The 12155-nt window shown below is 33.3% G+C and overlaps 2 protein-coding genes across 3 annotated transcripts in view; one reads left to right on the top strand and one right to left on the bottom strand.

Annotated features, from left to right (window-relative positions):
• Positions 1-3043, bottom strand: part of LOC126749150 (ARF GTPase-activating protein Git) — a 4946-nt gene extending 1903 nt beyond the window's left edge. The window contains exons 1-7 of the mRNA XM_050458823.1: positions 2859-3043; positions 2640-2773; positions 2150-2259; positions 1903-2092; positions 1708-1838; positions 470-644; positions 345-417 (exon numbers count right to left, since the gene is read on the bottom strand). Coding sequence (XP_050314780.1) covers positions 345-417; positions 470-644; positions 1708-1838; positions 1903-2092; positions 2150-2259; positions 2640-2773; positions 2859-2916 — 871 coding nt within the window. The 5' untranslated portion in view covers positions 2917-3043. The remainder of the gene's footprint in view (positions 1-344; positions 418-469; positions 645-1707; positions 1839-1902; positions 2093-2149; positions 2260-2639; positions 2774-2858) is intronic.
• LOC126749149 (rho-related BTB domain-containing protein 2) overlaps positions 1-12035 on the top strand; it is an 18277-nt gene extending 6242 nt beyond the window's left edge. Inside the window, exons 1-10 of one of the 2 annotated variants that reach the window (XM_050458821.1) lie at positions 4107-4472; positions 5201-5353; positions 5416-5634; positions 6834-7076; positions 7132-7254; positions 7316-7546; positions 8301-8564; positions 8615-8890; positions 10119-10352; positions 10408-12035. In XM_050458821.1, the coding sequence (XP_050314778.1) occupies positions 5249-5353; positions 5416-5634; positions 6834-7076; positions 7132-7254; positions 7316-7546; positions 8301-8564; positions 8615-8890; positions 10119-10352; positions 10408-10704 (1992 nt within the window). In that variant the 5' untranslated portion in view covers positions 4107-4472; positions 5201-5248 and the 3' untranslated portion in view covers positions 10705-12035. Of the gene's footprint in view, positions 1-4106; positions 4473-5200; positions 5354-5415; positions 5635-6833; positions 7077-7131; positions 7255-7315; positions 7547-8300; positions 8565-8614; positions 8891-10118; positions 10353-10407 lie in introns of those variants that run through there. The other variant, XM_050458822.1, reaches the window with a different exon arrangement.
• The last annotated feature ends 120 nt before the right edge of the window (positions 12036-12155 follow it).

Here is a 12155-nt window from a genome sequence, read left to right as displayed (position 1 = left end):
TTTAAACGTAAAAGATGTGCACAGTACAGGAATTCTCAAATGACTTGACTCAACTCTACTTATTTCTATTATTCTCACACTGATAACACATAAAGATCTAAAAACCTACACTTCGATTTTTTAAACAATTTCATTTCTTAAACCACTCTGTGAAGATCGGCACTGAAACTAAATGAAAACACTGCTAGTTCAATACATACCCCCAAAATGAATCCATTAATTATGCATAAATGGAAAAATACTAATTAAAAGCAGGTAGAAATTACATTTTAAAAGTACTTTCTTCTAATTCAAAATTGTTTTTAAATGAACATTCATTAAAGGAGGCTCAAGTTATTACTTACTGGATTCTGTTTGCCTTCTATCCACTTCGTCGTAGACATCCATTACAAGTTCTTCGAACACATGGTTCGGTAACTAAAAAAGCAAAAATATTTAATAAACACTTTTAATTGCCAAAATGTCTTACCTTTCGAAGTTTCGCCAATGATGCAGGAACTGATTTGAAACCAACAGGAGGAATTAAAAAATGTACACCCTTATTATGATCTGGTTTCCTCAAAGATAAATAATAACTGAAAGTATCGGTCACCTCATATTGGCTTTCAATGAGACGACTCATCACTTCCTTATTATTTGATTGTCTAAAAAAAAAAATACCATGATTAGTTTTTAGAATTAAGTGTTTTTTTTAAGCATGTTTGAAAATATCAATATTTGCCATTAGTTTAAACACAAAATTGATCTATGAAAATTTCATTAATCATCTGTCTCTTCTCTAAATTACTGCATTTTATGGTTATTTATTTTAGAATAGAGTAGAATAAACTTTATTTGTGCTATACAATCAACAATAAAGTATACATTTCTACCAATATATTAGATAAATAAATATGTAAATTCATAAAAACAAACTTAAAACTATAAAAGATAGTCTACAAAATCTTTTTAATGTTTCACAGCTTTTAATACTATTAAGTAATGTGCTGTAATATTTAAGACCATTATAATAAAGATTATTTTAGCTATAGTTAGTATTTACTTATTGCATATAAAAATTATTTCTTGACCTTGTTTTATAATTATAAATTTTCCCTAACAAATAGACAATTTTCTTTTAAATGTTGAGGAGTTGTAGCACATGTATTATTTTGTAATTAAAAATTACTGTTTTATATACAATTTGTTGGTTCACACTTAGTAAATTAGTTTCTGTTAATATACTTTTTACATTTGTATATTTATTTTAATTTAATATATATTGTCAAGCTTTATTTTGTATTATTTGTATATTATAAATTTCAGATCTATGCAATAAAAATAATATTGATAAGCAAAAATGCAGGTGCATTTGAATGATAATTTTATAATAGATCCCTTGAGGCTCTATAAATAATTCTCTTATCAACTGCTTCCTTTCCCAAGTGCCTGCTCTAGAGTACTGCCCACTTGGTTTTCAATTAGACTAGAATTTTTTATTATCAATATTTACAAGGTACAATTTTTTTTAAAATATCACTCAAGAGAACCTATTTTAGAAAAATTGGTCAAAAAAGGGATCAAAAATGAAGAAGAATCCCTTCGTTCTTATTTAAATAGACCTGAAAGGAGTACTGATGTGAGTAGAAAAAAACAAGTCTAACTATTTGAAAGTAATGATCAAATAAATAATGATGAAATTCTTAATTATTAAAACATCATACAAACCTGGCATAATCTAAAGGTGTCCTACCCTGATTATCAGGACAAGTAGGATCTGCCCCATACACTAACAGCAATTCAACTTGCAACTTTTGATCGAAATTTACTGCAACATGCAGAGGTGTTGAACCTTTTTCCTATGAACAATATTGAAATAATTCTTTAAGAATTTATTTTAAATCATAATGATTAAAATATTACATCATGGAAATAGTTTGGATCAGCCCCTAAAGCTAGCAAGCGAAAGGAAGTTTCCAAATTGGGTGTGCGCACACTAGCATGCAACTGCTTGCCTAACTCATTTTCCACACTAAGCAGACCATCTTCATAGTTCTCTCGAAAGGCGAATTGGCACAGTTGATGTTTGCATTTTATATATTCCTGTTTTACGCTAAAATGAACATAAAGAATGTCCAATTTAGTCCACAAAATAACTATTAAATCATACCTTATAGGATCTTTTGAGGAAGGTTTTTTCTTCAGCAATTTGCCTCCATTTTCTAACAGTGTATGTTCCCAAATATTATTCGCTCCATTATTATTTAAAGTTGTAACCATCTGGAAATAGATAATTTAATATATATTATACATAACCTTATGTCATGCATGCAAGTTTTTATATTTTTACAATGGCTTTTGGATATAGCAGATGATACTTTTCACTGAATATGATTCATAGTAAAAAAAAATCTATTTTTACTGTAGGTTAATACTAATAACAGTGAATCACTCATTAATGAGACAACAAAATCATGTAAGCTAAGTAATAATTTTGAAGCATGAATAATTGGTTTAAAAGGCATTAATGTAAAAGGTACACCACAAGCCTTATTCTGCAAACAACTATGCTGCTCTCCTAATTGTTATGAGCCAAAACCTTTACATGAAACCACTACTTTAAGTTTATACCTAAATTGAAATTAAAAAATAATATTTACATTCAGCTGATTGTGATTCCAAGTGGTTTTCAATATGGATTTCACTTGACTGATATGTCTGCCGAGACTGCGGTGCACACTACAGCATTGGGTGCATAATAATATGCCCTTATTCAACGACGCCCAAGTGGCATCTAAACAAATTATGAATTAACAGTAAAAGAAATTTCAATTTTTTTATAATGAGTATTTATTTTAAGTTAGTTTTTGCCGATTTACCTGCAGCCCCGCAATCGCCGCACACCTCCACGTTTTGTCGCGATTTAGTTCTGGACATTTTGGGGATATTTGAACTTTTTTCGGAAACAGGATATCAAGTAATAATAGTAATTATTTAACACAAAAACAAAACAACGCCATGTTTAATTTTTTTACAGACAGGCAGGAAGCAACAATTAAGGGTTAGGAGGGAGAAATCCTGCTGACTGCTGTCAATTGTCACTTGTCAGTGATTGATTTTAAGTAACTTTTAAGGTGTGGTTGGTTATATGAGCGATAAGTTGCTGTCGATGTATCGTGTGATTATTATCGACGTAACAATTAATTTATTTATTTATTTATACTCCTTTAAAATACACAATCAATATATCTAATAATCGTTACACTATACCTATGCCTACAATTAAAATTAATAATTATTAAAAGAGAAAATAATTAATATCTAACCTAAAATAAGAGGATTAAAAAAGCAAAAAAGAGGAACGTAACAAATTAACAGTTAAAACTACACAATTGAGTAAATCAAAATATTGAAATAAAACAGCAAAAAGATTAAAAGTTCTTTTCGAAAGTTTTTTTTAATAATGATTATAATTTATAAGATAATAAATATTAATTTTTTTGTTGTTGTTTGTTTTAGATTCGTGACTGACTTGGGTTCACTTGTTTGGCAAAAGAATGCTCAATGAAAAAAGGCTCTATGTCCTCTTTAGAATTTATTATTGGTTTAGACTATGAACCCTTATAGGAATTAGTTTTGTATCTTAACTCCGATCCTGTCTGTAAAGTTCAACATACTAAAGTGAACTTGGCTCGAATGGCATTGACGTCATTAAATGGGCAAAATCGATTCTAAAAATAACATAATATGAATCATATTACAAATGTGTTGTATGACTTAAGCCCTTGCCGCAGATTTTTAATTAAATGCACTAATTAATAAGGATTTTATTAGTTAAAAAGTTGAATTATTAACTAACAATCTTAGTAAATTGCAGAAGATGTAATAATCTTTCATATGAAGTTGTTCATGAATAAGAAGTTTTTATATGCTGCTAAATAAATTGATTGCTTGCATACTTTCTGAAATGGAAACTTTAACTTTCAAATCCAACTCTGGCTTCAAAGTTCAACACTCTAAACTGAACTTGCGGTTTGGGCGTCATTGACGTCACGAGCCGGGCAAAAATCGATGACAAAAAATAAAACCATTTAACCCCATCAAAGATTTAATCGATGGCTCACCCTCCCCAGGGGATGTCTTAAATCCTCAAAAATCGCATAATCACGGTCCGCAACTTATTTAATTAGAGCCCCAACTTTGGAGCGGCAAAAACAAAAAAAACAACCCTGCCCTCTACGTGTTATATAAAAATCAATATAGAGCAAGACCGTGAGAGAGCAAACAGAGAATCGCCATTTATTGTGTGTGTCTGTTTTGGCAGCTCTAAAATAGAGCCTTTAAATAATTTTAATCGAGCCAAATTAAACGATAAAAGTTCAGTTCGCGTTAGTCGTTCGTCGCGTAAGAACAACGTCATTTTAAAATAATTGAGAAGTGCGTCTTTGATTTGTTTATTGTTTTCATTTTTCTTACGTGGAAAACTGATGAATGTAAGTAGTAGTGCTTTTAAAATGGAGTGATAATCGTCCTTCCTTTGGTCAATTTGAAACCATTAAAGAACAATGGCGATATCTGTTTAATTGAATTCTATTTTTAGCTTTATTTTTATTTTTGAGGGCTATTTGAACATGTATTTTTTTACAATCGCCTATGCGATCTTAAGATATTTTTAGGGGATAAATCACTTCGACAGTTTTGTCATATGTTTTTTTCCATAAATTTTCCAATATAGGTTTTGCTTGAATTAATGCTTTTTTTAATACTACGTATTCTGCTCAAAAAGCTTAAAGCGAAAAAATTCTCCATATTTCCACATGCTTTTTAAAAATTTACAAGTAACTTATGGATTAAATTTTAATTAATCATTTAAAGAAATTTGTCAGTAGCGTAGGTTCTAGGAGTTCGAGGAGTACTCTTCTACTTCTTCCAAGTTTGGCACAACCAGTCAAAATCAGTTTTGTTTTCTCAAAAAAATTCACAATTTTTCACGAGGATATTTGATATTATTGACCTCTGAAAAAATCAACAGTTTTGTCCACTTTTTATCGGTAAATTAAATCACAAAATAGTTTTACTACTAATCAAAACTCTTTATTTTATTCTTGACAGTTAATGGTAAGTGGTTTGTTAGTGGTAAAACTGTTTTTGTCATTTCAGTGTCATACCCATAGGACTGGTAAATTAAATAATTTGTTTTTAAACAAGAAAATCATTTTAGGGGGCCACAGTGTGATGGACGCGAGCGAAGCCGCTTTGGATTTGGGGGATGGATAATGAACAACCCCACCAGGAGTTGGTAAAGTGCGTAGTGGTGGGGGACACAGCCGTCGGTAAAACGCGACTGATCTGCGCCCGAGCGTGTAACAAACAGGTATAACAGTATTATAGTACCTATTGTTAACCCTTAAAAAAAATCCTATAACATCTTTGTAGGTATCTTTGGCGCAATTGCTAGCCACCCACGTACCCACCGTATGGGCAATCGACCAATACCGCATCTACAAAGACGTGTTGGAAAGATCATGGGAAGTCGTGGACAGCGTCAACGTCAGTTTACGGTTGTGGGACACGTTCGGCGATCACGAAAAGGACCGACGGTTCGCCTACGGACGCTCGGACGTTGTTCTACTATGTTTCAGCATCAACAGTCCTGTATGTACTTTTTGTAGACCAAATTTCTTAATCCTCTATCCTAGAAAACTCTCACACAAAGCCATTGCTTCACATAATTGCTCATACCTAAATGTACCATCTGAGCCGAGTCAAAATTAGCAGGATATTCTTCAGTGAATCATTCACGTTGAAAAATATAGTACTCAATGTGATAAATAAGGAATAAATTTAAAAAATGGCCTGGTCTCAGATAGATTAGACTTTGAGCATTTGAATTTTTGGTGAGAAATTAAACCATAAGTCCCGTGATTCAAATATACCCCAAAAGATTGAACTTTTGCATGTATTTAAAAAAAGTGCTTTTGGTGTCAAGCGTACTTCCGCAAATTGTTTACGATCTCCTGTGGACTTGACCTTAGAACCAATAATTCATGCAGACGCTGCCAATTCATTGACCGGGATAAGTCATTTCGCCAATTCTATATCGGCAAGACAAAGAAGGGTTATGAGCTACAGTATTAGGACAAAAATAATATCTGCAATAATCAAATTTTAATAAATAATGATACCGTTCACAAAGGCAAAATATGTTTACAGGATATTGATGTAATAAAGTAAAATATGAACTCATTTAGTGAAGCTATTGATCCCTTGAACTTGCGAACGATCTATATCAGTTTTATGTAGCAGAATCCTACCGATGACGGTTGTATAAAATTTAGTGCTCTCGAAAGTGATTGGCAATTAATTGATAATCAAATGAATGTCCTCCATCATTTTCATTTAATAAATCATGATCGTACATGAATCCTTTTGTCAAGAGACATTCCAATCATGATCGTCCTGAAGATATTTCGTTTATTATAGAATAAATTAAGAGAATCTATGTTATGGATGTTAGAATTAATAAAGTGAATGGCGGTTTTTTTAACATAAGGAATAGTTGAATATTGTTTCATGCGAGCTGAACGTTCTGTGCTCAACTTTAAAGACTCGGCAGGCCATAAACAAGACCATAAGATTCGTGGCAGCCGGATAATTTTGTATTCGAGAATGTTCAAACTCTCATTAGGCATATATTTGAATCATGGGACCCAATGTCTGATGTTGCACTTACAATTTACCTGAGACAATTTAAAAAAAATCTTATTGGTGACTTATTTGGCACATCGAGTACTATATTTTCCAATGTAAAGGATTGCAAAGTGCGATGTACAAAGATTAAAATTACTTGCTAGGTATCACTGCGCAACTGCCGATTAATGTGGTACCCGGAGATTCGTCGTTTCTGTCCCGGTACGCCTGTCTTATTGGTCGGGTGCAAGAACGACCTGCGCTACATGTACCGGGACGAGGCGTACTTATCGCACTTCCGCGATCGAAGTCCGTTCGTTCGTGCGACGAGGAAAAGCGATCTGGTCATGCCGGACGAGGCGAGGGACGTGGCCAGGGAGTTCGGAGTTTACTATTACGAGACTTCCGTAAGTTTCATGGTATTCTCTATATCGCATGTAATATTTGGAAAATCCACTAAAGGTTCTCACTTACTACGGAGTTAACGAAGTGTTCGAAAACGCAATTAGGGCCGCACTTATCGCTCGGAGGGCGCAACGTTTCTGGATGACCAATCTGAAGAAGGTGCAACGGCCTCTCTTACAGGTAACTCAATCCGTTTTTTTTGTTTTGATTTATAAGTTTAATCATGTTTTAATTTGCTCAGGCCCCATTCAAACCGCCGCCGCCTCCAAAACCAGAGGTGCACGTAACATCCAGTTGCTACGCAGACCAGTTGCGCAACTTATGGTTAGGCCGCGCTCATACTGATATCGTCTTAGTGGTCGGCTCAATGGGTTTTCCTGCTCACCGATACGTGCTGGCGGCTTCTAGTGGTGCATTTTATCGATTGTTAACAGTCGATTTGTTAGCGCGGAGCACAAGCGATTCTAGTATGGTGAGTTTGTACATGATCTAGGAAGTTGAACACATTTCCCAGACAGTACAACTATGGACATCAGGAGATTTTTTTCCTTTTTGGAAATATATAGATCCAATAAACATTTGTTAATTTCTTCAGAAAGTGCAATAGATGACCATAAGATGATACAAAATACATGTCACAAAAGTAGACCTCCATAGCTTTATTGAATAAAATTATCCACTGGACGAATAATTTGTCAGTGCAAAGGGATAAATAAAAAAAAATAATGTTTTTATTCATAAAATTAAATTTGATGATTATGTCGAAAATAGATCAATAAATCTATCCTTTCGATAAAATTCCGGATACATGAAAAGAATATGTATATACAAACTCATAATTGCTACAATGATTGTATCTCTTTACACTGGCACAGTTCGAGAATACTTCACATACAGCATCGATCATAAAATATAATTATAAACACATTATCTATCGTACGTCTTGCATAATTAAGAAACATGTTTCAGCCAGAAATGTACATTTTATATATCTTTAAAAATAAGGCTTCTCTATAAAATCTATCCTCTGGACTTAAGTAAACTAATTATCCTTTTCAAAGGAAGGCCAATAAAATTCAATTGGACAAAGTTATTTTAGAGTCTATTGGATTATCTATAGGATGTCCATTATTAATCCATAAACATTTCGACTTAGTTTAGACCAATACTGGACATCGATTGAAGGATGTGTGCTGTTTGGACTAGTGTGGTATTTTCTCTTTCAGGTGAGTTCTTTGGGTGATTTTGCTGATGAAACGGAGTGTCTTGTACGTGCTGAACAAAAAACTTGTAAGCGAAGAGCCAGTTGTCAAGCACTGCCCACTGCACGGGAATTATTGGACCACCCTGCATTTCAATGTATTCGAAATGTTCAGCCCGAAGGACAAACCGTGGTTACCCTAACGAAATTAGTCACCCCTGGAGCTATGCAACAATGTTTGCAGTTTGCATACACCGGAACTGTGGACCGAAGCGCCCTTAACTTAGAGGTAAGTGGATGTTTTATTTGAGTTTACAACTAAATTAGTCCGTTAACTAGGAAACTCGGGAAGCCGCCGAATTTTTGGAACTTCCTCAACTTTTGATCCTTCTTACGAAACATCCATTCGTCGCACCCGATCCGCATGATGCGACTTTTGAGCGTTTTTTAAAGCGTCGTTTCCGAGATGTTTGTCTGGAACAAGGACTATTCGCCGACGTGGTTTTTGAATTGGACGACGGCGCATGTACGGCTCACAAGTCAATGCTTGCCGCCCGTTGTGACGTCATGAAAGCGATGTTTAGCGGCGACTTTCGGGAAAGTCAAGCTAAAGTGGTAAGCCTATGTTAAGTTTGTTGCTTCCTTGGATTACGCCTATTAAGCTCATGATGAAATTATGGCCGAAGGCACTTTCGAAATTTTGTAATATCATGGGAAGTGAAGAATGACAAATGAGCATTTCTTAAACAAATATTAAAAATTGATCCAGAACTTTTCTGGAAAACATTTAAAACCTTAGATATTATTAGGTCTTATAATTCTAGCCAAAGTATATATGAACATACACGCTTGGAGTGTGCCCAAAATAAATTTTCCTTTGAAAGAAATATCTTGCAGCAATATTCAAATAATGTTTACTTAGATATTTAAAGTCAGTTTAAATTTAAACAAGTATGTGAGGATCAGGTAAATAAAGTAATTTCGCAAATTAAAAGTATTGTTATGGATTCTGATTCCATAGATATAAGATTGATTAATGTTGAAATTCCTTGTATTACCCTAATAAATTAATGTATTAAGTTGGTGTTTTTCTCGAGGCTTGGAAACAAGCTAATATAATTCCTATTCCCAAGATTTGCATCACAACTCAGTAAGTATACTCACAACAATATAAGGATTTCGAACAATTCACAGTACCAGTACAGCTCTCATCCGAATTTGTGACGATAATTTTAAGGGTTTTGATCAAAGACAACGATATTGGTGGTACTAGACTTTAGTCGCGCATTTTATACCCTGGATCACTTCATTTAATTTAGAAAACTGAACAATTTTGCACTTTTGAATCTGCTATTTATTAGAAAAGCATCAAAAGGTACAGTCAATTCTATTCGTTCTGAATATTTGAAATTGTCATATGGAGTTTTACAAGTTTAGATCTTTTTACTATATCTAATAGATGTGTAAGTCACAAATTAGTTCTACTCGAATTAGTTGTTCCTATACTTTGCTGGTTTTTGGATTCTTTTCCTGATACAGTAAAAATACATGTAGATGTAAAGTAGTACTTATACCTACACAATAAGCTAACATCAAACCTTCTGTGTTCATGTAAGAAATATTCGAAACAGTTATACCTTCGCTATTCCTAAGCACAGATCAACAAAATATCAATTAGCTCTTTTAACTATTACTATATAGGGTCGTAAACAAGTCACTCTTCTTCGTAGCAATCTTTAAGAAGAAAGTTATATATATATATGTATTTATTTTGGGGACAAATAAAAAGACAGTTATTATTATTATTATTAATTTTCCTAACTATGAAAAATTAAACTTTCAGATTGGTTTTCCTGGCATAAGAGAGTATACATTTCATAAGTTGTTATGGTTTTTGTATACCGATGAATTACCGGCAGTGCAAGCTTCAAAGTGCGTCAACATTTTCGAACTAGCCAACCGACTTTGCTTGCCACGATTGATCAATTTGGTGGAGAAGAGGGTTATTGAAGATCTCGAGTGCTTACAACCCTCAGAAGCGATTGAACAATGCTTACGACTATTGGAGCCCGTTAAGGTAATTAATTTTTCAACTTAAAAAAAAACATACGGACATATTATGACGTTTTCAGCTTCACAATGGTCATCAATTGGCCGATTGGTGCATGAACCACTTGTGCACAAACTACAACAAATTGTGTCGAATGTCTCCTCGCAGTTTACGTCTTCTGCATCCCGAAAACCAGGCCTATTTGGTGGAGCATCGATGGCCACCCGTTTGGTACCTCAAAGACTACGACTACTACCAGAAATGCCACGTAGAAAGAGACAAAGAGATGACCAAGCCTAATGAGAAAAACGGGTCGGGTTGTCTTTGTTTCTCGCGCAAATCTGAGTCCGATCCGGCCCTCTCCTCGAGCCAACTTTGATCGTTTTTAAGTTCCTCGTAAAGCGTTAAAGAAACTTGTCCGGCTGTTGTCCTTAAGCGACTCCTTTTTTTCCGACATTGGATAATTAATTTCATTAAAAAAAACATGCTTAAACAGCACTGTGCTTAGATCAGCATTATATCTTTGTCTAATAGAATAAGAGAGATACAACAATTTGATTTTATTAAAGAAGTCCATCTTGAAAGTGGAGTGAATGATTAATAAGGAAGATAATTTCTTAGAAGGAAGTTTTACACAAAAAAAAACATTCTTCACCATATAAAATGCAAATCTTATATCAAGAGTGATGCATTTCAATGAGATAATTATTCGTCATCATGATCACCGGACTTAACACTTAACTTCACTGATCACAATCAAAATTAGTGAAACTAAGAGTTAAGCATTTTATTCTGTAGGGTAAAGACTTTCTTCTAAGAAAGTATTTTCCTTATTACATCTTGCTTGTCTCTCTTAAGTAATTTTTTCTGATTTGCCCTGTATATAGTTTTTTTCCAAGCAGAAATAGCCTAACTCTAAATGAAGTTATGCTGAAAGAATAACGGCCAGACTACATAAAAAAATTTAAGGGTTAAATGTGAGACTGTGCGTTCCAGAATGAAGGGCATATCAGTAGGATTAGGGTTTATTTTTTATGTTAGAATATTATTATAGGCTTATAGGGCGCCTAGCAGACATTTTTACTAGAATATATGAACTTAAAAAAAAGTGATGACAATTATTAGGTACCTAGTTAAAAGTACACCATGTATAGCCTCCCCAAAACAGAGTGGCATAACAAAGATAATTTTTTTTTAAAATGCACTTTTAAATATCACATTTCGCATATTTAGCAATAATTGGTACATATATTTGTTGAAAGAGCGCCACTATTAGCAGCTAAGGATGTGATTTAAAAAAATATGGTAGGAACGCACAACTTGACATTTGCCCTCGTTTACTAAAATAATATTTAATCATGTAACAATTATTTAGCATAAAAATTTCGTGCCCAATTAGTAGGTTAGTATATTGGAAAAAAAAATAAAAATTCGCATTATTTCGTTTTTCAAACTTAAATGTAATGTCAATTAATAATTTTAAAAAAACAATCATAGCGAAGTAATAATGATAAATATTTATCCCAGTTTTGAAATTTATAGCAGCGGATAATTTTATTAGTGGAACTTAATTTTTTTTAAATGACTAACTCACTTTTTTAATAGTACTTTAACTAAAAAACGAAACAATCCGGATTTAAGTGTCTGTTAAATCTATCTTAAAACCCTTTTTATAACATCTACTTTAATAAAAAATAAATCACTTTATAATCTAATTTTTGTTCCCTTTTTTTAAAACCAAGTTTAAATTTCGCGGGTATTTTAGAATGAGCAGGCACGCATCATTTTCAATCAAAAAAACATACTTAAATCTCCCGCCACGTCAAGATC

This window comes from Anthonomus grandis, chromosome 22 (genome assembly GCF_022605725.1).
Source record: "Anthonomus grandis grandis chromosome 22, icAntGran1.3, whole genome shotgun sequence".
Classification (NCBI taxonomy): Eukaryota; Metazoa; Arthropoda; class Insecta; order Coleoptera; family Curculionidae; genus Anthonomus; species Anthonomus grandis.
Note: the sequence above shows the minus strand (reverse complement) of the source record. Positions and strands in the feature narration are given on the sequence as shown.